Raw genomic sequence first — 27,749 nt, forward strand, 5'->3', positions numbered from 1 at the left:
GTTGCCCAGGCAGGTCTCGAACCCACGGGCTCAGGCAATCCACTCACCTCAGCCTCCCAAAGGCGTGGGATTACAGGCTGAGCCACCGAGCCCAGCTATTTAAAAAAAATTATTATTATTTATTGTAGAGATGAGGTCTCACCAAGTTGGCCAGGCTGGTCTCAAACCCCTGGTCTCAGGCAATCCTCTCGCCTCTGCCTCCCAAAGTACTGGGATGATAGGCATGAGCCACCATGCCCGGCTTATGCATGTGTTTCTACACCTGTGCTTTTGCATAAAAAGAATAAGATGCTTTTGCCACACCCCCCAAGAACAATTTTTCACCCCTTTGGGGGTGACATCTCCTGCAATTAGAATGCATATTCTAGAACACTGCATTGTAAGATGAGGAGGGCGGTTTATTTGTGTTTACGAATAAACGGGATCATTCAATCCTTGCATGGAAGCGTTTAGGGATTGCCCCGTTCCACCATATGCATCTAGGCGTTTCCATTTAAGAATATGTGTCAACTGGCATCTGGGCATTCAGACAATGGCACGTGTTTGTAGACATCTGGTTGGTGTCACCAGAGGTTCATTCTGCTTTGGTCAGGTCGCTGGAGTTTAGCATCTGCATCGGTGGATCTAGTTTGGGATGGTACTAAGCCTTGGGCAGCTCGGCCACCTACAGAACTTCGCCCCAGGGACCTCCTGCTTCGGAAGGCTGGGGTGGGGGGTGTCCCAGGATCCACACTTTTATTTTTCTTAAAGGCAGGGTCTTGCTGTGTCGCCCAGGCTGGAGTGCAGTGGCATGATCCCAGCTTACCCGGCTCACTGCAGCCTCAACCTCTGGGACTCAGGCAATCCTCCTGCTTCAGCCACCATGCCCAGCTAATCTTTATTTTTTATAGCGATGGAGTCTCATATCTTGGCCCAGGCTGGCCTCAAACTCCTGGTCTCAAGTGATCTTCCTGCCTTGGCCTCCCAAAGTGCTGGGATTATAGGCCAGAAGCTACATGCTAAGCAACGTCGCTGGGTGATTCTGATACAGGCAGGTGGACCAGAACTTTGAGATCCAGTGCACGACTTTTTTTTTTTTTTGAGTTGGAGTCTCACTCTGTCGCCCAGACTGGAGTGCAGTGGCCGCTCCCGGCCACCGCAGCCTTGACCTGCTGGGCTCCGGCGATCCTTCCGCCTCAGCCTTCCAAGTAGCTGGAACTACAGGAGCACGCTACCATGCCCGGCTGATTTTTTATTTATTGTAGAGATGAGGTCTCGTCAAGTTGCCCAGGTGGGTCTTGAACCCATGGGCTCAGGCAGTCCACTCACCTCGGCCTCCCAAAGTGCTGGGATTACAGGCCAGAAGCTACACGCTAAGCAACGTCGCTGGGTGATTCTGATACAGGCAGGTGGACCAGAACTTTGAGATCCAGTGCACGACTTTTTTTTTTTTTTGAGTTGGAGTCTCACTCTGTCGCCCAGACTGGAGTGCAGTGGCCGCTCCCGGCCACCGCAGCCTTGACCTGCTGGGCTCCGGCGATCCTTCCGCCTCAGCCTTCCAAGTAGCTGGAACTACAGGAGCACGCTACCATGCCCGGCTGATTTTTTATTTATTGTAGAGATGAGGTCTCGTCAAGTTGCCCAGGTGGGTCTTGAACCCATGGGCTCAGGCAGTCCACTCACCTCGGCCTCCCAAAGTGCTGGGATTACAGGCCAGAAGCTACACGCTAAGCAACGTCGCTGGGTGATTCTGATACAGGCAGGTGGACCAGAACTTTGAGATCCAGTGCACGACTTTTTTTTTTTTTTGAGTTGGAGTCTCACTCTGTCGCCCAGACTGGAGTGCAGTGGCCGCTCCCGGCCACCGCAGCCTTGACCTGCTGGGCTCCGGCGATCCTTCCGCCTCAGCCTTCCAAGTAGCTGGAACTACAGGAGCACGCTACCATGCCCGGCTGATTTTTTATTTATTGTAGAGATGAGGTCTCGTCAAGTTGCCCAGGTGGGTCTTGAACCCATGGGCTCAGGCAGTCCACTCACCTCGGCCTCCCAAAGTGCTGGGATTACAGGCCAGAAGCTACACGCTAAGCAACGTCGCTGGGTGATTCTGATACAGGCAGGTGGACCAGAACTTTGAGATCCAGTGCACGACTTTTTTTTTTTTTTGAGTTGGAGTCTCACTCTGTCGCCCAGACTGGAGTGCAGTGGCCGCTCCCGGCCACCGCAGCCTTGACCTGCTGGGCTCCGGCGATCCTTCCGCCTCAGCCTTCCAAGTAGCTGGAACTACAGGAGCACGCTACCATGCCCGGCTGATTTTTTATTTATTGTAGAGATGAGGTCTCGTCAAGTTGCCCAGGTGGGTCTTGAACCCATGGGCTCAGGCAGTCCACTCACCTCGGCCTCCCAAAGTGCTGGGATTACAGGCTGAGCCACCGAGCCCGGCCGAGTGCACGACTCTTAGTGCACGACTCTTAGCCTGGTGGGGCCGCTGTCATCATGCCAGAAGCATCGTGCAAGTCCCTTGAAGGAACAACCAGGGCATTTCTCTCGGACGCCCCATGACCCGCCCAGCACCCCACCCTCACCAACCAATGCAGGAGCCCCAAAAGCACAGCTGGGAGAGGGCCACCGGCCCAGAGGACAGAGCCCATTCCCAGGTGCAAGGGCCCCACGGGGAATGCGAGGCGCCACTCACCCGGCCGGCCTTGTACTTGAGCCCTCCGCTCTCCTCCTTCCCCGCCCGGGTGGCGCTGGAGGCCCGTCCGGGGGGCGTCCCGAAGCGCTCAGCTTCCCGGATGCCTGTGGAGCTGGGGAGACGCCCACTAGAGTCAGAGCGGGAGGCTTAGTCAGCCTCGCCACCCAGATGCACGCACACTCACACACTGGCGAAGAGATCCGTGGCTGCTGAGAGTCACAGGGCACCTCCCGTGTGCCACAATGCCCCACCCTTGTAAGTGCGACCCTCGCAACATGCCCAGGGCATGGGATGCCAGCCCTGCATTACAGCTGAGGGAGAGGAGGCACAGAGAAGGCAGGCAATTTGGCCCAGATGACACAGCTCAAAGTGGCAGCGTCTGGATCTGAACCCAAGTTCCCGAGACTCCAGCTCTGCACTATACTGTGAACCTTGCCAAGACAGGGGACACTTGGAGGAGGAGGCCAGTGTCTCAGTCAACCAGAAGCCACAGAGGAGCCGCAGGAAAGCTCCCCTGCCCTCAACTGAAATCTGCGTCCCCACCAGCTTCTGCCTGACACGACCCACAATTGTCTTCCTTGTGCAAAAACATTGACAGCTTCTGCTAGACTAGGATGTGGCCACCTACAGCCTGCAGACTGCGCCAGGGCTGATGTTATAAATAAAGTTTTATTGGGATCCAGCCACGCCCACTTGTTTACTCATCTGTGTCCGTAGTTGCTTCCTTGCTTTTTCTTTTTTTTTGAGACAGTGTCTCGCTCTGTTGCCCAGGCTGGAGGGCCATGGCATGACCACAGCTCACTGCAGCCTTGACCTCCTGGGCTCAAACAATCCTCCCACCTTGACCTCCCAGGGTGCTGCCATTATAGAAGCCACCACAACTGACCCGAGTTGTATATTTTTGACAGAGACCACACGACTCCCAGTCCTAACATATTCACTAGCCGGCCTTTTATAGAGAGTTTGCCAGTCCCCATGTCGGCACGAGTGCCGTGGATGAAGAAACGGGTTGGAACACGAGGCCTGGTCCAGAGCCAGGGGTCACAGTGGAGGGGAACTTATTAAAAGACATGACCTTGGCTGGGCATGGTGGCTCATGCCTGTTATCCCTGCACTTTTGGGAGGCAAGGCAGGAGTTTGAGACCAGCCTGGGCAACATAGCAAGATCTTGTCTCTATAAAAAATTAAAAACTTAGCTGGGCACGGTGGTGCGCACCTGTAGTCCCAGCTACCAGGGAGGTTGAGGCAGGGGGTTGTGGTGGGCTGTCAGCCAAGGTGACAGAATGAGACCCTAACTCAACAAAAAGGAAAAGAAAAAAACCGACTCACAGACATTTGCAGTCAAATGAGGGCTCCTTCTTTCATTTCCACTGAAGAAGAGATGGAAGTCCACAGAGGGAATGTGTCTTGTCTGAGGATAGACAAGATACCCGGTGGCAGGAAGAGACACTGAACTTGGGCCTCTGGGAGACAGATGGAATCCTTGGTCTCCCCACTTGGGACTGAGGGGAGGTCGGGGGTGTGAGCTCCATTGGACCCCTTGGCATCTGTGTTGCCTGAACTGCATGCTCTGCAGAGTGGGGTTAATGTCAGAGCATCCCCTCCAGAGTCACTGCGAGGATTAAATGAGAGGAGATGCATAATTGCTGAGACGCAGCTGGCAGCAGGCAGAAGTGCCGTGATCACATCTCATGGTGACCAACGCAGGCTTTCAGGACTTGGGTCTGGCTGAAGTCCCTGCTTAGCAGTCCTCCAGACATGTTCCTGTGTGAGTTGACTACCTTGCTGGGCCTCAGTTTCTCCATCTATACTATGAAGCCCTGAGTCGGGGTCTCACTCTGTTGCCCAGGCTGGAGTGCTATGGCACGATCATGGCTTACTACAGCCTCGACCTCCTGGGGTCAGGCGATCCTACCACCTCTGCCTCCCAAGTAGCTGGGACTACAGGCACATACCACCATACTCTGCTAGTTTTTGCATTTTTTGTAGAGACAAGGTCTTGCTATATTGCCCAGGCTGGTCTCGAACTCTTGGACTCAGGCAATCCTCCCTCCTTGACCTCCCAAAGTGCACCTGACCTAGCATCTCTGTCTTAACAAGCTAGCCCCTGAACAGAAAGGCTGTCTCTCGGGTATAGACAAAGGAGTATGAGATGGCCCTGGACACCCCTGGGCCAACATCTGTTCCTTCCTTGTTTTTCTGCAGAGTCTGAAATCCCCCATCCACTTCTCCCTGGACTAAATCCCGTGAAAGTGCAAAATCTCCAGGAGAGGAGCCCAGCACATGATGAAGGCCTGTGGGAGACTGCCTGGGCTGTTAAATGATCCTGGTCACCTAGACCTCGAGGACATGGGATGTGGGAGCATGAGTTCTGCTGAGGGCACATTCTGGAGGACGGGACCTCTCACTGGACTCTGGTGAGTCAATGGTAAGCCACCCCAGGCCCAAAAAAGGCGCCGTGGTGCAGGAAGGAAGTCAGGGTGTCATCTCGCCCGTTGAAGCCAGGATGGCAAGGCCCAAGGTGTGCCAGGCGCCACGGTGGAGAAGTCAAGGCGGGCAGGAGAAGGCTCCACGGCCGCCCCATGTGCCCAGCCCCCATCAGCTCCTCCCCACGGTGTCTCAAAAGCAGCATCATGAACAGAGGGGATAAGCGGGGTCAGGCTTGGGGTCGGGGCTGGTGCTGCCTGTTGGCTCCCTGGCTCACCAGGCTTGGGCTCCCCGCTTCCCCCTCCTCCATCCCACCAGCAGGAGGTCCTCCACATTTATTTAATTCTCAAAATCCCCGGGCTACCAAAACCCAAGGACCCACCTATCTGTCCCCACCAGAACCTTCCCTGGGGCTTCCCCACTTGTCCCAGGCAGTCCTGACACACTTGTTAGCTGGGGGTGATCAAGGGTTTAATCAGACTCACCAGTGCCTGCTAGTGCCAAGCTTCAGGGCTCAGGATGCCCTGAGTCTGTGACAAATCAATGGCTCTAGGGGGAGGTCGGGGAAGGTGCACAATTCTGAGGAGAGAAGCCTTTTGCCTATGGCTTTTGATTCTGGGCTCATGGAATAAGATTTTTCTTTTCTTTCTTCTTTCTTTTTTTTTTTTTTTAAAGAGATAGGGTCTTGCTCTGTCACTTAGGCTGGAGTACAGTTGTGCTATCATAGCTCACTGCAGACCAAACTTTTGGGCTCAAGTGATCCTCCCACCTCAGACTCCCAAGTAGCTGGGATTATAGGCATGCACCACCATGCCCAGCTAATTAAAAAAAAAAAAAATCTTTGTAGAGACAGAGTCTTGCTGTGTTGCTCAGGCTGATCTTGAACTCCTGGTCTCAAGCAATCCTTCACCTTGGCCTCCTAAGTAACTGGGACTACAGGCATACATCACCATGCCTGGATAACTGTTTTAAAAATGTTTTGGTAGAGACAGGGTCTCATGCTACGCTTCCCAGGCTGGTCTTAAACTCCTGGCCTCAAGTGATTCTTCCACCTCAGCCTCCTAAAGTGCTGAGATTACAGGTATGAGCCATTGTAATCTAGAATAGGGTTCTTATCAGATGTTGCCCTGTGCCCAGTCCAGAATAGGGTTCTTAGTTCTTATCAGATGTTGCTTTCTGTAAGAACGACCCCCAAATACTAAAAACGTAGACCCTTGGACTCTGCCAGCAGAAACTGGTCCTGTGGGTCTGAGATGGGACCGGGGAAGCTGCATTTTGCAAGAGCACCAAGGCTGCTGCAGGGTTCTGTGGGTCTCACATTGAGAACCATTAGGGATCAACCTGCCAATGGGGATGAGCAGTCCCAGATACCTGGACCTGGTCACAGATGCATGGTTTTCTCCTAAACCTCAGTTTCTCCACCTGCATAACATGGGGAGTGGCCCAGATGCTCCCCAAAGCCCCACGTGGTTTAGGGGTCTAGCACTCAGGCTGAGTCAAGAGAGCCCTAGGGGTAGATCTGGGCTCTATCAACAAAATCTACAAATCTTTTAAGTAGACTGATTAGGGGAAAAAAAACACAAAAACTCAAACTCCGATTACTAAAACCAGGGATGAGGAAGGGGATATTACTACTAACTTTATAGAGATGAGAGGGGTAATAACAGAATAATTACAGGGTCAACTGCACACCCCCAAATTAGCTAATCTAGATGAAATGGACAAATTCCTAGAAAGATATAAATTACTGAGACTGACTCAAGAAGAAATAGAGCATCTGAGAACTTTAACAAGTAAAGAAACTGAATTAGTAACCAAAAAAACTTTCCACCAAAAAAAAAAGTCTAGGAACAGATGGTTTTACTGGTGAATTCCACCAAGTGTTTAAAGAGTAATCAAGCCGGGCTCAGTGGCTCAGCCTGTAATCCCGCGCCTTTGGGAGGCTGAGGTGAGTGGATTGCCTGAGCCCGCAGGTTCGAGACCCGCCTGGGCAACTTGGTGAGACCTCATCTCTACAATAAATCAAAAACTAACCGGGCGCGGTAGTGCGCGCCTGTAGTTCCAGCTACTTGGAAGGCTGAGGTGGAAGGATCACTGGAGCCCAGCAGGTTGAGGCTGTGGTGGCCGGGAGCGGCCACTGCACTCCAGTCTGGGCGACAGAGTGAGACTCCAACTCAAAAATAAAATTAAATTAAATTAAAAATAAAGAGTACTCAAACCAAACCTTCATAGGCTCTTTCAAAAAAAGGAAGAGGAGGGAACACTTCCCAACTCATCCTATGAAGCCAGTATTACTCTGATGAAAATGAGAAAAAAAATCACAAAAAAGTAAACAACAGACCAACATCCCATATACATACAGATACAAAAATGCCCAACAAAATGCTTGTAAAAAGTAACTCAGCAACATATAAAAAGAATCATACACTGTGACCAAGTGGGATCGATCCCAGGCATGCAAGGTTGGCTTGACATATGAAAATAACCAGTGTAACACACTGTATTAACAGAGTTAAAGATAAATCTGGGCCCTGCCTCTTACTAGCTGTATAGCTTGGGCACACAGCTTGGGTCTTATATACAAGTTTCTCTATCTATAAAGGAGGGACAGTAATACTGACCTCTCGGCATTGTTAGGATAGTGCATATTAGTTAGTGCATATGGCCAGTGCTCACTAATGGTCATCTAACCCTAAGCACCATTTTAAGGACAGAATCCACTGGAAGGGAGCCTGGTTTATGTCCAGGTGGTCACTGTCTGGTCAGTATTACTCAGATGAGACTACTAAGACAGGTAGACTAACATGATCTGCTCACCTGGATCATATACCATTAATATGCCCATTCCCGCCACCAGGCCTTTGTCTCCACAGTTGCCTGGACTGTCCATCCCAACCTGATAGGCCAATGTCAGTCCTCCCAGCTCAACCCACCTTCACATAGCCTTTCCTTACACACGCATGGCTTGCTCTCCCTTCTTCAAATACCCGAGTGGTTTTGGCTTTCACACACTTGTCATCCAAGGCCTGACTGCTCCTCTGCCTCTTTCTAGTCTATGGCCTTCAGGCTAAAGCACTTTGCTTCTCTGAGCCTCCATTTCCTGACCTGTAAGAGGAGACCTCCTGGGATATAGTAAATGATGGGCCAGAGTGGGAAACCGGGACCCTCCGCTTCCAAGCCCTGAGCTGTACCCATGGCCCCCACTCACTTGGCTGGGTGGAAGATGACACTCATCTCTTCTGCCAGGTGTCTCCGGAGTATATGCTTCCCACTGGGGATGCCCAGGGCGGTGGCCATGGCCTCAGCATTGAACGTGGGCTCCAGCACCAGCACAGCGCCGTGGACGCCACTGTTGGTCAGGTTGTCGGCGTACTCCTGTGGGCCAAGGCGGGAGGCTGGTTAGCCTGGGGTGGCTGCATGGCTGGCCTGAGTGGGGCCTGGTGGGGCCAAGTGGGACTACGTCCCCAACAGCAAAGGCTTGACCCCCTGGGGACCAGCTAATGTGATGGTGAAGAGGTGCCCCTCCCCTACTCTCTCAGTGCCAAGAGGGTGGAGCCTTCTGTCACTGGGATAGCCCTGACCCTCGAAGGCAGCAGTAAGTATCTGTAGAATGAAAAGATGCCCCTGGATCTAGACCCCTCTTAGGAGAGTGCGGCTGGCTCAGGATCCCCATTTCTCATGAGAAAGGCACCATGAAGTGGGGTCCGGTGGCTGGGTTAGTAGTTCCCTCCTCTTGAGTGACAGGAGGCAGGCCATTCTTGCTAGGCCTGAACAAAGATGCCCCAGAGGATGCAAATAGGGATGCTGGTTTGCATTCACGTTTGCATAAGATTTGCATATCACCCTCACCTTCAGGTCGATGTCTCGTATCCACTTGAGCACCCGCTGGTTGGTCCAGACCACGGGGTCAATGTTCTGTGTCTCGCAGCGGGCCCGGCGCTCCTGGAGGGCCTTGTGGGGGGACAGTAGGTCAGTCGGGGGGACGAGGGGACACAGAGGCCACACGTGGGGTGAGGGCCCTCCACACCCTCCCTTACTCGTGATGGTCATGGTCTTCCACGTCTGCCTCCCCTGTCAGGCTGGGGCTCCCAGGGCCAGGGCCTGTGTCCTTATCACTCGTGAGGAAGGCGGGGTTGTCCTCCCTCTACAAACGGGAAGCTCTGACTTTGCCCAGAGCCACACAGTAGCACGTCTCAGGGCCAGAATAATTAACACCCAGTGTGTCTGACTCCAAGTCCTCTCTCACCACCATGTCGCAGCCTTCCCTGAGGCCCACATGGAACTGACCCCAGGACAGGCACACAACAAGAGCACCACGATGCCTTTCAGTGAGTGCTTGAGGTGGGAGAGGAAGGGCTGGAAGGTCTCCTCTCTGTTCCTCTCCTCCTGACCCCGAATTGCTTCTACTCAGACATCACTTGCAAGAAAAGTCGACCACCTGGGTTCAGCACCCAGGGCCCCTCCCAGGGGGGGATTGGGTGGGTCCTGGGGCCCCTCCCAGGTCACATTGGGTGGGTCCTGGGGAAGCTGAAACAGGTACCCTGTGCTCTCTGGCCTGGCAGAGCTCAGCATCAAGCACACAGAGCCCAAACTCTTCAGCACGACCTGCAGCCCCTGGGTCACCTTCTTAGCACCCCTTCCACCCCCCCACATCTCACATTCCCCACTCCACCCCCACAGGACTCAGTCCTCTGCTGCCACAGATCCATCCTCTTGGCCTCTACCCATGCTGTTGCCCCTGCTGGGCTGTTGTTCCCCTCATATCTTCTACGGATCCCTGGGATTCCTCCTTCAGGTCTCAGATTTGCTGCCACCATCTCTGGAGAGCTGTCCTTGACTGCCCTGGAGCCCTTTCCTCTGGATTTTCATAAAACCCTGAGCCTCTCTCACTGTGACAATTTCCCACAGTATTGTCACCTCCCTCTTCCCTGTTCTCCCTGATAAGCAGTGAGCTCTCAAGGGACGAGGGCGCCCATGTCCCCTGCACTGAGCATGGGGCCAGTAAGTGCTTGTGGGAAGGAGGGAAGGGGAGAGAAAGGAGCAGATGGATAGTAGACAGGCAGATGGATGGGTGGGTGCATGGATGTATGATAGACGGATGAGCAGACAGGTGAGTGGATGGATGGCGAATGGGCAGATGGATGGGCGGATGGCTAGATGAATGAGACATCGACGGATGGACTGATGAACCGATGGATGGCGGACGGATAACAGGCAGACGAATGGACAGACGGATGGATGATAGACAAGCAGATGGGTGGGCAGGTGGACGGGTAGATGGCAGACAGACGGATGGACGGGCAGGTGCATGAGTGGATAAACGGTGAAATGGACCGATGGAAGAATGGACCAACACATGGGTGGCTGGATGGATGGATGATAGGCAGACGAATGAATGAATGAACGAATGACAGCTAGATGGATGCACAGGCAGATGTTTGTACGTATGTATGACGAAGGGACAGACGGATGGATGTTAGACAGATGGGTGGGTGGAAAATGGACGGACAGATGGATGGACAGTCAGGTGGATGGATGGGTGGGTGGGTGGGGGGGTGGGGGGGTGATGGGCAGGCCGATGGACAACCGGTGGATTCCAAGGGGACAGGTGGGCTGTGGAAGGCCCCGCCCCGCTCCGGTCCTCACCTCCCTGCTGAAGTTCACTTGGTGCAGCAGCTCGATCCCCAGCAGGATGCTGACCTGATGGAACTTCTTGGACACGTTCAGATGCTTCTCCAGGTCCCGCTTCATCAGGGAGTTCAGCATCCGCCCATCAACCAGGTGGTTCTGGAAGGCCTGGGAGTACTGGGACAGGCCGATGTCGTTCAGCCAGGCCTTGGCCACCCAGTGATGGTCCAGGTCAGCCGCTCTGGATAGGCTGGTGAGGAGAGATGGCCAGAGAGTGGATGGGGCAGGGGAGGTGGCAGACACAGGTGGACAGGCAGGGGCAGGGGCCGAGGGGGGAAGAGGTGGGAGAGAGGGAATCAACGGGGTGGGGGAGGACAGAGAGAGCCAAGAGACAGGGGAGGGCAGGGATAGGGTGGAGAGAGAGGAAGCGAGGGATGGAAAGAGGGAGGATGGGGGGACGGGGGTGGAGCGGGGAGAGAGAGACACAGACAGAGACAGAGGAGAGATGGAAAGAGACACAGAGAGACAGAGGAGAGAGACAGAGACAGAGAGACAGAGGAGAGAGACAGAGAGGGAGAGAGACAGAGGCAGAGGAACAAGACAGACACAGAGAGAGACAAAAGGAGAGAGAGACAGAAGAGAGAGACAGAGACAAGGCCAGAGAGACAGAGAGACAGAGAAGGAGAAAGATAGAGAAGGAGAGAGACAGACAGCAGAGAGAGACAGAGACGGAGAAAGAGACACAGAAAGACAGAGAAGGAGAGAGACAGAGGAGAAAGAGACAGGAGAGAGACAGAGAAGTAAGAGAGACAGAGAAGGAGAGAGACAGAGACAAGAGAGAGAGATGGAGAGGCAGAGACAGACAGAGAGAAGGAGAGGGGCAGAGGCAGAGGAGACAGAGACAGTGAGATAGAGACACAGAGAGACAGAGATGGAGAGAGACAGAGACAGAGAAAGAGAAGAAGAAAGACAGAGATGGAGACAGAGACACAGAGGAGAGAGACAGAGAAGAGAGACAGAGATGAAGACAGAGAGAGAGTGAGAGAGAGAGACAAGAGAGACAGAGACAAAGAAAGACAAAGCCTCAAATAACAGAGGGACCAATGGAGAGAGAAGCAGAGGGAACAGGAAAAGAGAAGACCCCAAACACAGAGGGGAAGAGGCAGTGACATAGGGCGTGGGGCACCTGTCTAAGCCCCCTCACCTCCTCAGGGGCTCCCACCACATCCAAGATCTGCGGAACGGGGAGGGGGGCCTGGCCCACCCGAGTGGCACGCCCCACCCCCATGCGGCCCTGACACTCCCTGGCTTGTTCTCCTGCCTAGAGGAGGCTGTGAGTGACAGTGATCACCATCACCGAGTGTCCACACAGCTGGACCAGGTACGTCCTCATCATGCGCAGAAGGTGGTGTCGTGATGGCCCAGAGCCACACAGAGGGACATCTTGGAGCCAGGACTAAAACCTACGTTTGGCCTATTCCAAGTCTCTCTTAGCACTGCACTGCCATATTGCAGGTGCCCTCGTGTCCCACACAGGACCGACCCTAGTGCCACGCACACGGCAGGTGCACAATGAATGCCTTTCGCACGGGTGAAAGTGGACGCGCCTGCCAGGGGTGAGCCCGCCCCTGGCTGTCATTTCTCTGCTCACCACACAGTGGCAGCCTCGCAGAAGGAATGAGGACTGTCACTCACCACCTGCCAGGGACTTAGCCGGGGTCCAAGGCCTGAGTGGGAGCCAGAGGATCAGGTAGGGATAAGTGGAAGGGAAAGCGGTGGGCTTACAAGTGACGCGGCCCTCTTCCCGGGGCAGCGAGAGGTGGCTGATGGTGCCGCCCTCCTGCTGAGCGTCCTGGGTGGCTCCTCACTGGCCTGCCTTCCTGCCTGGGAGACACTGAGCATCCCCGAGTGCCAGGATGGAGGGAGAGCCCGCTAGGCAACACGCTCATCTCCCTCCTAGCCCCGTGCCCTCTTTCTTCAGCCCATCTCGGGGTGACACCCATCTCAGCACATCAGCGGTACAAGCAACCTGGGGAGGCTGGGAGGGGCACCTCACTTAACCTGCTCAAGAGAGGCCTTTGCCCAACAGCCATACCCGTCTGTCACAACCAATGTGCTCCTGCCCTGAGGTTCCCTGTCACTAAAGCTGTCCTGGGGGCCAGCTATCGGTGTGCGCTATTTATCGCAAGAGCCCCAAGTTGAAGGAAACCGCACGGCTGGCCGGGCGCAGTGCTCACGCCTGTAAGCCCAGCACTTTGGGGGATGGAGGCAAGATGGCTGACCCAGCCAGGGGTTCGAGACCAGCCCGGGCAACATGGCCAGACCTCATCTCTGCAATAAATCGAGAAAATTAGCCGGGCATGATGGCATGCACCTGTAGCTCCAGCTACTTGGAAAACTGAGGGGGAAGGATGGCTGGAGCCCAGCAGATCGAGGCTATGGTGGCCATGAGCGGGCCACTGCACTCCAGCCTAGGTGACAGAGTGAGATACCGACACAAAAAAAGAAAAAAGAAAAGAAAAACCACTGTCCTAATTAAACTCCCTTCACTGCACAAGTGGACAAAGGGTCAAGTTCACGTGGCAAGTTGGAGACAGGCCAGATTTCCACCGGAAACAGAAAGCTCAAAAACGAGACCTCTGCCTTCTCCAGGAAGACCCAGACCCTGAGTCCTCCTGCTTATAGCTGTCTTAGAGAAGTTTCCAGAACCTGCTCACCTCTGGCTGCACATGTGAATCCAGGCCCTTGCGGGTGCCATAGACACCCAATTCCTGGAGATGGTTGGGGTCAGCCACTGCCATGGACTAAGTGTGTGCCCTCTCCCGAGTTATGTGCTGAAATCCTAGCCCCCAATGCGATGGTGTTGGAAGATGGGCCTATGGGAGATGATTAGGGTTGGATGAGGACATGGGGCCCCGTGATGGGGTCCGTGCCCTTGTAAGAGCAGACACCAGCATGTTCTCTCTGACATGAGAGGACACAGCAAGCAGGTGGCCGTCGGCAAGCCAGGAAGAGGCCCCCACCAGAACCCGACTACCCCAACATTCCCTGCTCTGGCTTCCAGCCTCCAGAATGGCCAGAACTAAGTTTCTGCTGTCTAATCACCCAGGCGGTGGTATCGTGGTAGCAGCCCCAGCAGACTCAGACAGCCACACCTGGAGGGTCATAGGCAGTGGCCTGGGCTCAGCCCACCCTGCTCAGTGAACACAGGCAGCGTTTAGGGACCCCGTCATCAAGAGGGCCTGCCTGGGGAAGCAAGGGAGGGGAGGGCTTTTGGGGACTCGGGGATGGGACTGGTTGGGAGGCAGGTGGTGAGTTTAAGGTGCTTGTGGGTTGCTCAGGGGGAGCCCAGCAGGGGGTGCCCCATTGCCCCCCCAGCCCCGTCTAGGATGGGCCAGGGTCCGGAGGGATGGATGAAGTGAGGCCTCTTCTTGCTGAGCAGCCCTCTGAGTTTCTGATGCAGTCTGGCCTCAGCAGTACCTGCCACCTTGGCATCACGCCAAGGGCCCCTCTCCCGGACACACACCGCTTTGGTTTCCCTGCTTCCAAACCAGCCCGATTCTCCACACCAGCCCCCTCTTTTTTTTAATCCGCAAAGCTGCTTCTGCAAATTACAGCACACACCACCAGGTTTGATTAATTAACTGCACAAAAATGATGGGGAAACCAGTGAAGGACGTAATTATGCAAAACAGAAAGTGTCAGATTTACAAAGCGAGTCCCTCCCCGCTCCATACCCTCAGGACTGGGGGGGGGCTCCCTCCCTTTTCCCTGGAGTGGCCTCTGAAGGAGAAGCCCCCTTCACAAATCCTGCTCACAGCCGGTCAGGAGGCAGGCAGGCAGCAGGCGGGGCTGGGGGAGGGTGGTGTGAGAGCTGGGGCCAGGCGGCCTGGGGTGGGGGAGACACCCGCAGGGTGGAACTCTAGTGTGCCGGGAGGCCCCCTCCTGCCCGCCTGTTCCTCTGTAATCTCACTCAGCCCGCTCATGACTGGGGCACCTCCTCTGCCCGCTCCTGCTTTTCTGTCTGTCCTGTTCCCTCGTTCCTCACTCTGGAATGGTAAAAGCGGAAGCAGGCGGGGCAGACGTCGCGGGCCAGTTTGCAGACGTGCTGAGACCTCGGAAGCGGAGAAGTCCGTGGGGGGCGCGAGAGGCTCCTGCTCCGCGGCTGGGGGGGGTCCCAGGGCATTTAGGGCCTCACGTCTTTCCCGTGGGTCCCTCTCTCTACGGGGAGGGCTGGGCCGGGGCGGGAGCTGGGTGTGCCTGGCCTCCCGGGCCCACCTTAGTCCCCCCTGGCGTCCGCACACTTGGCGCTGGCCCATGCACGGTGCCCCATCCACGGCGCTCCGCCACCCTCCGCAGCCGGGGCCCTCGGGTGCCGTCCTCCCTCCCCCGGGGGCCCGGCGGGCAGGTGAGGCCACTCACCTCCTGCCTGCCTCGGCGTCGCGGTAATCCTCGATGGCCAGGCGCAGCTTGCGCCGGTGCAGGGAGCTGCACACGCCCAGGCCCAGCTGCAGGTCCTCGTCACTCAAGCTCAGCAGCACCTGCTCCGGGGTAGGGGAGGTCAGTCTTGCACCCGCAGCTCCCGGGGCAACTGCCGCCGGCCGGGGCCCGCCCCAAAGGGGTCTGAGGGCGTGGGGCAACCACCCTTTCCACAGTCAGGGCACCTGGGGCTCCGCCCTGCCGGTTTACCCGCTTTTAAAGATGGCACGGCCGGGCTCGGTGGCTCAGCCTGTAATCTCAGCGCTTTGGGGGCCGAGGCGCGTGGATTGCCCGAGCTCGCGGGTTCGAGACCCGCCCGGGCAACCTCGTCTCTACAATAAATCAAAAATTAGCTGGGAGTGGTAGCGCGCGCCTGTAGTTCCGGCTGCTTGGAAGGCCGAGGCGGAAGGATCGCTGGAGCCCAGCAGGTCGATGCTGGGGTGGCTGTGAGTGTCCCACTGCACTCTAGCCTGGGCGACAGAGTGAGACTCGAACTCAAAAACAAAACAAAACAAAACAAAAGATGGCACAGCTGAGGTCCACAAGCGCTAAGTGCCTTCCAAGACACAATGACTGGGCGGAGACCCCAGAGCCTGAACCCAGGTTGGCCGAGCTTCTAGACTGTCCCTCCTCCTGACCCCAGGGGTGGGAGTTGGGCGGGGGGGAGGCATCCCCCGGGGGCCCGGAGCGGCCTACCTTCCCACTCTTGACGTTCTCCGCGCAGGCCTTGACGTACATGGGCATGGCCATGACCACCTCCAGCCAGGCCTGCACGGCCCCCGCCTTCCAGTGGGACATGGGCGTGGTCCTGACCAGCTCCACCTGCTGCAGCCGGTCCATCTGCTCCTCGCCCTCAGACAGGCTGAGGCTCTGCCGCGTCGGGCTGCTCTGGCTGTCCGAGTCTGCAACACACAAGCGCAAGTGGCCACGCTGGGGGACCGGGCTGCACCCCCAGGCGGATGAGGGGGGCGGGATGTCTCGCCCCATCTCATTTCTTCTCTTCAAGGCCAAAATGATTTTTGTGTGTCTTTCCACCCCCGCCCCATGACAGAAGTCACCTATGTCCCCTCAAAAGAAAAGAGAATTAAACATGTATTGCAGAAGAAAAGAAAAACACAACAGAAAATGAAAATCGCCCCGATGCCGCCCAGAGACAGCAGCTGGTGTTATTTAACTAAAGATTCCTTGGGATACACAAACGCCCACGCTTGTGTGTGCACGCGCGCGCGCGCACACACACACACACACACACACACACACACACACACACACACACTCTCACCCAGGCATTCGTTCCCAGCACGCCTTTTCACCTCCGTGGTAGAGGCCATCTTTGCGTCTCAGTGAACACTGATGGGTACAGGGGTTGTTTCACTATTTTTCACTATTGTAAACAACACCGTGGCCATCATCTTTGGGCAACTGAGTGATTTATTTTCTTAGGATAAATGGAATCCCAGCTCTGTTCCTTAGCACACTGAAGCCTGTTTCTGGAATGTCCCTCACATGCCAACAACAACAACAAAACCACAAACATTTATCTACCAACACTTTCCAACTCCGTTCTTTCATCTATAATCAGCTGCATCAACATCTGGTCAATGAGCAAAGATTGGGTTACAAAGACCCAAGAGAAGGGGAAAGGATCTCTCTAAAACGGGGTTATATAAAAACCCAAACAAACTCAACACCAGGAGAAATGACAAGGATCAAACATCAGTCTGATTAGAAATGACCCCTGCTGAAACTGTATATTCCACATCATGGCAACGATGTAACAAATGCTTCTCCCTCAATACAACCAGGACAAACAACAGGTAGTGCACACAGAAGTTCACCGCCATGGAGTTTGTGGCCTGGGAAGAACAAGGTTATTTTCTTCTTGCTGTCTGTGTCATCAGTGTGCCTCTGCATGTCCTCAAAGCTCCGTAATAAGCATATGCAACTTTATAATGACAAAACAGGGGAAATTAAAAGCAAAGAGGCAATGTAAACGCAAATGGTTATTGATGGGAGATTACTTGAATGAATGATGCTCCAATCATATGTTGGAGTACAGGCAATCAATTAGAAAATCTGTCACGGGAGGATAATTTTGACATGAGAAAACATCCACAATCTATTGCCAAGTGAAAAAGGAAAAAACAGCAGATGCAATGTCATCCCGACTGGAGTTTAAAACTTATATATATAACAGGCTGAGTGTGGTGGTGCAACACTGTGATCCCAGCACTTTGGGAGGCCGGGACAGGAGGACTGCTTGAACTCAGGAGTTCAGGACCAGCCTATGCAACATAGCAAGATCCCATCTCTACAGAAAAAATTGAAAAATAATTTGGACATAGTGGTACACGCCTGAAGTCTTAGCTACTCAGGAGGTTGAGGCAGAAGGACTGCCTGAGCCCAGCCCAGCAGGTCGAGGCTGCACTGAGCTGGGATTGGGCCACTGCACTCCACCCAGGGCGACAGAGTGAGACCCTGACACAAAACAAAAACAAAAACAAAAGTTATATATAGTATATGCTACGTAGAAGCATACTTATATATACATGTATACGTTCGTATATATGTAAAATACTAGGTGAGCAAAGGTTTAAAGTCTATCTCTGGAAAGGGGTGAGGGGCAAGTGTGTGTGTGTGTGTGTGTGTGTGTGTGTGTGTGTGTGTGTGTGTGTGTGAATGTGCATGTATGAGTGTGCAAGAGTATTTGTGAGTGTGTAAATACTTTGTTTCCCAAGTTTACTGCATTGACTTTATTGTTTGAAATTGAGAAACATTCGAGACCCACCTGGGCAACTTGGCGAGACCTCATCTCTACAATAAATCAAAAATTAGCCGGGCATGGTAGCGCATGCCTGTAGTTCCAGCTACTTGGAAGGCTGAGGCAGAAGGATTGCTGGAGCCCAGCAGGTCGAGGCTGCGGTGGCCGTGAGCATGCCACTGCACTCCAGCCTGGGCAACAGAGTGAGACTCTGACTCACAAAAAAAAAAAAAAAAATTGAGAAGCAATACAGCTTAGAAATCTCATTTTCTCTAGTTACAAATCTGCTTCCCCCAACTTCTTTCTGTTTTAAACTCCTTTGGGACTTGGTATCCACATACTCATCCATCATCCACATCTCTACTGGGACGTTTCTCACTAATGCCTTGTGACTCAGTTTCTCCCTCTGTCAAGCTGGCATTGTGCTGCCTGCTCCTCTCTGGGCTGCCATGATGACTCTGGCAGTGAATGTGACGAGGCTGTGTGTGCTGGGACAGGCAGAGTTGAGAGGTCACTGCCAATATTATATTTCCTTTCTCAGCAGGTCCACGGCTTCTTCTCCCCCCGGGGAAATGGCAGAGGAGCAGAGAGCTCAGAGCAGGTCACCAGTCTGAGCATCTGTGTTGCCATGGCACCCGGAGATCTGGACACAGCAGCAGCTGAGTCTGCAGCCCCACCGGGGTCCCGGGTCTCCACTTAGTGAGAAGGCCACCCGGCCAGGGGGCACAGGCCTAAGCCCAGCACTGGTGCAGGGTCCCGAGGGATGCTTGGCTTGCAGGGAAGTCTTTTCGATCAGGCCCAGGACTCCAAGTCCCACTGAGATCAGCCACAGGCACCGGAACAGGACACCCCCTGGGTTGAGAGAGCTGAGAGGCCCTCTTGTTCCTGCAGCTGAATCTTACCTCTGTCACATGCTTCTGGGACGACAAGAGGCGACATGTGGCCGAATCTGGCTATCCCAAATTCCAAAATGTGACCCACGCCATCCAGGCGGACCAGGCTTTGGAGCTGAACAGACCTTGACTTCGAGCAAATTCCTTAAAGCCTCAGTTTCTCCATCCGTAAAATGGGTGTAATAACAGTATCTACCTCCTAGGTTGATATGACTGTTATAAACTCTGAACATGAAGCCATGGCAGCATGACAGTCTCCAGGAGAAATCACTTTTGCCACACCCAAATGGATTAGCGCCAGGGAAGTGAGAAGGAGGCTCACGCTTGCCTGAGATAAGGACCGTCTCAAGGGCTTTCAAAAATAACCCCCCAAGAAATTCCTTCTTCAGGGCTGCTGCAGTTCAGATAAGGAGCTCTCGAAAAAAACACAGCCTGGGAACAACACCAATCAGCAGGCACCAGCTCTGGCTTTGAGCCTCAGGACCAATGGACTCTGTTTCCAAGCACTGATGTCAATTTATTTTTGCCAATAAAAGCCTCTGTCTGCCCTGCCCTCGTCAGACGCACCACAGCTTGCCATGGTGACGCCGCCAGAGTCTAACCCTTTTGCTCACTCCCAAATAAAATCATTATATTAGGAGATATTTTTCTCTGATGCCTGTTTTTAGGCTGCCAGTAGGCGCTGAGTCAAGGGTGGCTGTTATTGGTCTTCGGGGCACTGTCCGGCCACACCTAGAAGTCCACTGCAGCCTCTGTGCCTTGAATTCCTGGGGCAGATTGCATCCTGCCTACAGCTCACGCACCTGGGGAGGTCACCAGTCTGTCCTCCTGGTTGTCGAGCCCCTGTCGCTGCCGGACCCCGCCTGGTCCAGGTGGGAGGGGTGGGGAGGTCGGGGGGGCGAGGGGTGCCCTGTCCACTCTGCGTCCAGGTGGACAGGTGGGGGTGTCTACAGTGCTTGGTGACATCACCCCAAGTCAGGGAGCTAAAGGGGCAGGGAAGGTGGAGAAGGGAGACGTCAGGGCAGCGCTGGAGGATGGGGGGTAGATTCCAGGAGCAAACTGTGGGGAGAGAAAGGGTGTCCCAGAAACGGCAGACAAGCAGGTCAGCTAGAAGGAGGGGAAAAAGAGAGGGGTCAGAGGGACCGGGGAAGGATGACGCGTGAGTCGACAGAGGGGAAAAGCAAGCCTCTAGTGTGTGCACGCGTGCGCACTCATTTTTGCAAGTGTGCGCGGGTTACACTGCGGGGGGCTGGCTTCACAACTCAGGTTATCCATGGAGTCCAGGCTCTGAGAACGCCAGAGGCCAAGTGGGGTCCACACGTGCACCCCACACAGCTTGGCTTCTGCAAAAAGACAGGTATTCACCCGCCCACCCGCCTCTTTCCACCCCACCCCGGGGTCTGAGCTCCAAGGAGGTGACTGTGAAAGGGCCAGGGAGAGGGTCTCAGGGTCAGAGACCATCCATTAAAGGCAGTTTCTAAAGTGCAGGCTGGGGCCGGATACTGTGCCCAGGATCCTGTCAGTCCTGGCTTCTAGTCCCCTCCTCCTTGGTTCTGAGAGCAGGAATAACTCATTTCCATGGTCAGGTTGCTTGGCGGTGGGCGGGGGGGCAGTAACCGAGGTGAAGGGGCTGGCTGAGCCCCCGTGGAAGCTGAGAAAGTGCCACGAAGGGGCAGCCACTCTGGATCCTTCTGAAACCTGGGGGCGGCAGGGGGAGGGAACATGGGGCTTCGGAATAAGTGGTTCCGTATCCTTCTGTCTACCCCACCACACACACACACCATGGAGTATTAGGAATATCGAATGTGACCACGGAGGGCTCCCCAGCATGGGGCCCCCAAAGGCAGTCGTGCTGGCCTGGCTCAGGGGTTAGCAAACTGCGGCCCCCGGGGCCAAGTCCGGCCACCCATTTTCCAAATACAATTTTTATAGGCTCCCAGTCACACCGTCTACTTTTGTGTTGTCTAAGGCAGCCTCCATGCTACAACAGCAGGGCTGAGTAGCTATAGCAGAGGTTGCCTGGTCCACAAAGCCTAAAATAATTCCTATCCGGCCCATCACACACACACACACACACACACACACACACACACACACACCCCTTAGGGAAGCCCCTGGCCTAGAAGTTCAGAGACTGGCACTGGAGTATGAGAGGCCCAGGTTTGAATCCTAGCACTGCTGCCTACCTGCCAGAGGATCTTGGGGGAGTGTTTTGCATTTCCTCGACCTCAGTTTCCCCATCTGTAAAATGGGCATAATAATAACATCTACTCTTACAGGATAATGGAAGGCCTAAATGAGATGAGGTGTGCAAAGTGTTCAGTCCAGGGTCTGGCATAGAGTGGAGTATCCATGGGTTCACATCACCTGCGGTGTGTAGACCTGTTTTGGCCATGTGGTGGCTACAAGCCCTGTGTGCCCAGTGAGTGCTGGTCACGTGGCCAGCCTGCTTAAGTATAAAATACATACTGGGTTTTGAAAACTTAGCACACGCAAAAAGGAATGTTAACTATCCCAGTAATCACGTTTATACCGATCACATATGGAAATGATAATATTTGGGGTATACTGGTTTAAATAAAATAGATCATTAGAATTCATGTCACCTGTTTCTTTTTACTTTTAATAGAAGATCTAACATGACACATATGGATTGCATTATATTTCTGTTGGACAGAACTGGTCTGCATGGAAGTTTCTTTTTTGATTCATTTTCTCATTCCATTCCCCCATGCTTCTGTTGGTATGGGAGAGTTCAGCCCTCTACTTCTCTGTTGTGAGTGTAGTCGTTCTCCCAGTGTGCTCCCTGTACTGGTAGCAACAGCAATACCTGGGAACTTGTGAGAAATGAAGAGTCTAGATCTCTTGGGGCAGAAGCAATAGGTGTTGTAACAAGACTTCCAGGTGACGCTGATGCATGCTGAGTCCTAGAACCACTGCCTTCATGGTCGGCCTTGAACACTTGCTATACATACAGAGGGGGATCCAGAAAAACCCGGAATTATTTTTGGAGGGTGGTCCCCTTGTAGTACAGGCTTCCCCAGCTAGGTGAGTGTCCTAGGAACCCATCGGCATCCGTGTACTAGCTAGCATTGTTGGGAGAGGCTGTGTTCGGCTCCACTGAGTTTGTTTTGGAGATTCTTTCAGTGTGTTTGCCCATTTCATGATGGGTGATTTCAAGTGCACCTGCCCATACCACACTGAGTATTCAGCAGTTTTTGACCCCAAAACGGCATCACCCCTGTGCCCTACCTTCCCTATTCACCTGATCTCTCCCCAGTGACTTTTTTTTGTTCCCCCGGATGAAAGAAGTCCTCAAAAAGAAACATTTTGCTGAGGCGGAAGAGGTGAAACAAAAATGGCAAAAGCACCAAAAGGTATCAAATTTTTGACAGGTTCAAAAACTGTTTTGAGCAGTGGGAAAAGCATCCCGATAGGCGTCACATGGAAAGACTGAAGTTTAAACATGCAAGAATAAATACACAATTTTTTATAGATAAATTCTGGGTTTTTGGGGGGTCCCTCTCTTGCATTTTGCTAAACAAAACCTGAGGTTGATCAATATCTTCATGCCCTGCTCTAAATAGTAAGGACTATTTAAAACATATTAATTCTGGTCACACCACTTGACTTACATGCTACCATGTCCAGTATTTTAATTATTTGAAAAAAGTCTATTTTACCCTTGTAAAATAGAGTTTTGCTGGGTTCACAGTTTTAGGTCGACACTGTTTTCTTTTTAGCACTTTGAAGACATTGCTCCTTATTGTAGGTCTATATTTTTGCTAGAGAGAAGTCAGCTGCAAGTCTAATTGTTGTTCCTTTGTCAGCCACTTTTAAGATTTTCCCTCTGTCTTTGGTTTCCTGCAGTTTCATTTGTGTGGCTAGATGTACTATTCTTTTTATTTATTCTGAGTGATATAAAATGTGCTTCCTGTATCTGTGGGTTTGTTTTTGTGATATTCTCAATCACTATCTCTTAAAATATTACCTCTTCTCCGTTCTTCTGTTTTCTTCTTCTGGGATTACAATTAGACATAAGTTGAACTTTCTCATTCTGTTTTTCTGATCTTATCACCCAGTGCTATTCAACAGAACTTTCTGTGGTGATAAAAATGTGTTGTGGCCGGGCTTGGTGGCTCAGCCTGTAATCCCAGCACTTTGGGAGGCCGAGGCGAGTGGATTGCCTGTGCCCATGGGTTTGAGACCTGCCTGGGCAATTTGGCAAGACCTCATCTCTGCAATAAATCAAAAATTGGTTGGGTGTGGTAGTGTGTGCCTATAATTTCAGCTACTTGGAAGGCTGAGGTGGAAGGATTGCCAGAGCCCAGCAGGGCAAGTGCCACTGCACTCTAGTCTGGGCAAGAGTGAGACTCCAACTCAAAAAAAAAAAGTGTGTTGTAATCTTCATCGTCCAATATGATAGCTGTTAGCCACAAGTAACTATGAGCATTTAAAATGAGGCTAGTACAACTGAAGAACAGAATTTTAATCTTCTGTAATTTTAATTAATTCAGATATAAATCTATATTGCAACATTTGGCTAATTGGTATTGTATTAGACCAGACAGCTCTAATTTCTCCTCCCTAGTTTTCATCTCCTTATCTCTCAATATTGCATTCTTGGTAATTTCCATAGATCTATTTTCCACTTAAAAAATTCTCTCTTCAGCTATTTAGTCTGCTGTTTACCTCATTCTTTTATATATTTATTTTTCATATCATCAACTATATTTTTTATTTCTAAGAGTTTCCATTTGTTTGTCCCTTCCAAGTTTTTCTGGTCTTTTCAGACAGTTTCCTGTTGTTGGCTCATGTCTATAATTTTATCTTAAATTTCTTTAAGCAGTTGTACATGTTGTCTTTATTTGGAATTGATAATTACTATATCTGAAAAGACCTTAGAGTGTCTATATTTGCTGTTTTTTGCTGTTGACGCTCACTCATGCTGAATTTATATTTATTTGATCTTAATTGATGGGTATCTTTAGAGTCTAAATAGTAGATGTTTTTCTCCAGAAAGGACTGACATTTACTTCCACTGGGGAAAGGAGCAGACAGGGAGCAGGGAGGAGACCCAGGACCAGGGGCCACTCCATTCTCCTTTGAGAGATGCTGGTTGAATGAGAGTCTCAGGCTCTGTCCTCCTCTGCCACATCCCAAGACTTGTTAACAGTCCTGACATCAGCATCTGTCCTGGGACAACCTTGTATTTGGTGACCACCTACTGCTCCTGTTCTAGCATTGGCTCACAGCCTTTTGATTTTGTCTGTAGAAATCCTGGGGATTTCCCTTACTTTTTTGTGAGATCAGTGATATATTAGAAAGTATGTTTTATTCTGGATTTATTGGCTTTGCAGAGGGAGGCCCTACAGAATATATCCTCCTCCAAACTGTCCTGAGTCAACGTCCCTCCTGCAGTGTGCACTGTTTACCATGTTCTGAGGCCACTGCTGGTGCATGGGCCTGTCCCTCTGCCCTGCTACAAAGCGAGTCCCCTAGGTCAATTGCCATATCTATCCATGTTATCAGGGCCTAGAACATGGTGGTGCTCAATGTTATTCATGATGGTAAAAGCTAGGTCATGGGAAATACCATGTCCTTCCCCTTCCTCCCCAGCTCAGCCCTTCCTTGTTCTACTCATTTTTGTGCCAATGAAGATGAAATCATTTATTCACTTGGATATTCCCATGGGAAGCCTCAGTTTCTCTCACCCTCCCCCAGGGACAGAGCAGCAAAGGGCACATTTCAGATGGGAAGTGAGGGCTCAGAGAGGTCAACCGATGTTTCCAGCAAGTTTGTGTGGCAGCTGGGCCTTGACCCAAGTTTTCTACCTCCCAGGGTAGAAGAACCTGTGAAAACAGCCTCTCGCCTTTCCCTGGATACTCACACTTAGCTACAGGGGACCATGGCAAGGATTGCCAAAACTGGCAAGAGGTGGGGTGGTGGGGGTGGGGGAGAAGGGCTGCTCTCTGAGGCTGGGAAAACGCTCCTGGGGGGAAAGGAGTCTCGCTATGAGTCAGAGTGAGAGACAGACACACAGACAGAGACAGGCCACACCACCAAGACACAGACCTCATGGGATGCAAAGGCTGTGGCGGGGAAAGACCGGTGGCAATGACATGGGAGTCCACATTTAACCTGGGGTTCCGTGTGTCTGCCTGTCTTTTGGAATCATCCTCCAAACCCCAAAGTGCCTGAATGCTAATTCTACAACCAGGGACACTCATGCCTAATGCCTACTAAGCTACTGGGGCCTCTAATAGACAGGTGGCATGAAAGGACATGATAGAAGAACTTTGGTGGAGGTGAGTCCCAGGCTGGGATGACAGGGACAATGAGATGCTCAAGAGCAGATGACTGGAAAGGCCCAGAGCACCATTCACCAGCGTCTGGAAGCTTTGAGAAGCTTCTGCTACATACTCCTCTCCTTTGCCCTAAAATATTCCATCCTCCACCTCACCTGAGGTTGAAATATGCAGCCAAAGGGGGTCAAACAGGCTTAGGTCCACACGCCTTGGCCCCAGCATTCACTAGGAGCAGGAACAGGTGCCCACCCTCTAAGAGTTTGAGCACCTGGCACTTTATACTCAAACAGTATCATGAGTGGGGTAACCTGAGCCTCTCCACCAGTGGGACCTGGAATCCTAGGACTAGACGGTGCTCTCTAGGTCATTTGGTCCATCCCTCTGTCTCAGGGCAGGACCATCACCTAGAGGAGGGAGCCCAGCCTACTTGCTCCCAGAGCAGAGACCAAGGACACCAGCTATGGGGGAGCTGGTTAACAGTGCAGCGGCTTCAAGGTAGAGGAACTCGGTGATTCTCCTACGTCCCCTCTGGCATTGGAAGCAGAAGGGCAGCCTTTGCTCCTACTCTCCCAACCCGCGGAGGAGGCCATCTTCACCTTGGTCCCCTGTGCCCCTGGCCTCTGCAGACACCCTTGGCAGCAGCGGTGGGCAAGACTTAACGCTCCAGCATTTTAATTAACAATTTTTTCTTTTTAACCATTTAAAATGATGAGTCTCTACCCAGCAGGCGCTGGGTGACCTATGCCCCGGACACATGAGGCTCCTTCCTGAGCTCATGACATCATGGCCCCAGCACCTCCCTGGAGCTCAGTGTGTCGCTGGGTGAAGAGTTCCCTGCGCCTGTGAGTCTGAGTTGGGGGTGGCACCGAGAAACAGGCTTCCCCGCAGGGGTAGGCGGCCAGATGCGTCCCTGCTCCCAGCTGTGTCTGTGGCTGCCCTTCTAGGGCTCAAGCCTCAGACAGTGGACTGAGCCCTCGACCCCAGCTGCCATCAAGGCAGAGTTGGGGCAGTGGGCAGTGGGTGAGGGTTCAAAATCCCTTGCTGAATTCCTTCCCTCTCGAAACCCCACCACCTGTCCCTGTCTCCCTCCGCCCCATCTTCCACCCGGAGCACTTCTGACACCTCTCAACACCCTTCCTCCCTCCCTCCCTTCCCATCCCAGCCTCTTCGGGGATTTTTTTTAATGGCATCCTCCCAGGGACCTCCTCTGCTCAACATTCTTCAGTGGCTGAGCAGGTCGAGGCTGCCGTGAGCCGTGAGCGTGTCACTGCACTCCAACCTGGGCGACAGAGTGAGACCCCAACTCAAAAAAAAAGTGTGCTAGTCCAAAGCATTTGTTTGCCAGTTTCTGGGGCGTCAACGCTCCTACCGTGGCCAATGTCAGTCACTGGATGTGGAGTTGGGGCCTGCATGAGCCAGCCCCAGCCCAGTGCTGTCTGGCACCGGATAAGTTCTCTAAATATTGGTTAAAAGAAAGACAGGAGGGAGGGAGGGGCCAAGGCCTCCCCTCTGGACTCATCTTCTGCCAACCCCACCCCGTCCACACCGCCTTCCAGCCACAGCAGTCACCTGTGGACCCTCAAACGCACTGGTGCACTCATCCTCCCTCTCAGCCTCGGCGCCACCCACCCCTGGGGCTGAGCCTCCTTCTGGTTCTGTGTCACAGGGCGGCCCTCCATAGGGTAGGGCCGGTAGAAGCTTTCGTGGCCTCCACCCATGAGATGCTGGGAGCCCACAGTGTGGCTGCTCCCACCTCCCATCCTGCCCTGCATCACAGAGAGGGTCTACCCTGCCCACCCCCAGACCCTCTGTCCCCAGACCAGCCTTGCTCGACTCAGGGAGCCAGCTACTGCCAAAACTCCCTGCCCCTGGGGAGTGGCTCCCATCAACCCTGTAGGGCCGAAAGCTGAATGCTCATTTGTAAGATTAATGAATGAACAGATGAATGCTTTTTATAGGAATACGGTCTCGCTGGTCTTGAACTCCTGGTCTCAAGTGATCCTCCCGCCTTGGCCTCCCAACGTGCTGGGATTATGGGAGTGAGCCACTGCACTCATTTGGGCCACATTTTGTAAATGCTGCATTATGATGTGAAAGAAGGACTTTTTATGGCCCGCTCATGGCCACTGTGTTAGGTGCGGCCCTTTGCAGAACCCTCAGTCACAACTCCGATTATCGACATGCAAATGGCAGGCCCTGGCAGGGGACCCACAGGGTCAGGGACAGCATGGGTGTCAACAGCATCTGGAGGAGAGCCGGCAAGTCACCTAACACCGTGGCTGCTGGGGGCTGGCGGCTGGACCCCACGTAGGCCGTGAGAGGACACAAGCCCTGCCGCCAACCCATGCCACCTCTGACCCCAGGGCCAGGCGGGCCCTTTGCAGGCCCTGGGCTGAAAAGCTGGTGAGACCTCCTGCCCCAACCCATGCCTTAAGATGCACATACCCTAAACCTTAAAGTGCACTGAAAGGCCCCACAGAGCTCTGCTTTGACCAGCAGTGATCCCTTTATCTTTCTTTTTTTTTTTGGGTTGGAGTCTCACTCTGTCGCCCAGACTGGAGTGCAGTGGCCGCTCCCGGTCA

The 27,749-nt window shown here is 53.1% G+C and overlaps 1 protein-coding gene across 1 annotated transcript in view; it reads right to left on the reverse strand.

Moving 5' to 3' along the window:
* KAZN (kazrin, periplakin interacting protein) overlaps window positions 1-27,749 on the reverse strand; it is a 142,358-nt gene that overhangs the window by 1,839 nt on the left and 112,770 nt on the right. Inside the window, exons 9-18 of the mRNA XM_021710195.1 lie at window positions 20,098-20,202; window positions 19,811-19,966; window positions 19,663-19,722; window positions 18,573-18,818; window positions 15,902-16,107; window positions 15,149-15,267; window positions 10,745-10,976; window positions 8,948-9,049; window positions 8,307-8,473; window positions 2,672-2,783 (exon numbers count right to left, since the gene is read on the reverse strand). Of these exons, the coding sequence (XP_021565870.1) occupies window positions 2,672-2,783; window positions 8,307-8,473; window positions 8,948-9,049; window positions 10,745-10,976; window positions 15,149-15,267; window positions 15,902-16,107; window positions 18,573-18,818; window positions 19,663-19,722; window positions 19,811-19,966; window positions 20,098-20,202 (1,505 nt within the window). The remainder of the gene's footprint in view (window positions 1-2,671; window positions 2,784-8,306; window positions 8,474-8,947; window positions 9,050-10,744; window positions 10,977-15,148; window positions 15,268-15,901; window positions 16,108-18,572; window positions 18,819-19,662; window positions 19,723-19,810; window positions 19,967-20,097; window positions 20,203-27,749) is intronic.

This window comes from Carlito syrichta, unplaced genomic scaffold, assembly GCF_000164805.1.
Source record: "Carlito syrichta isolate Samal-C Ts95f unplaced genomic scaffold, Tarsius_syrichta-2.0.1 Scaffold288275, whole genome shotgun sequence".
NCBI classification, from domain to species: domain Eukaryota; kingdom Metazoa; phylum Chordata; class Mammalia; order Primates; family Tarsiidae; genus Carlito; species Carlito syrichta.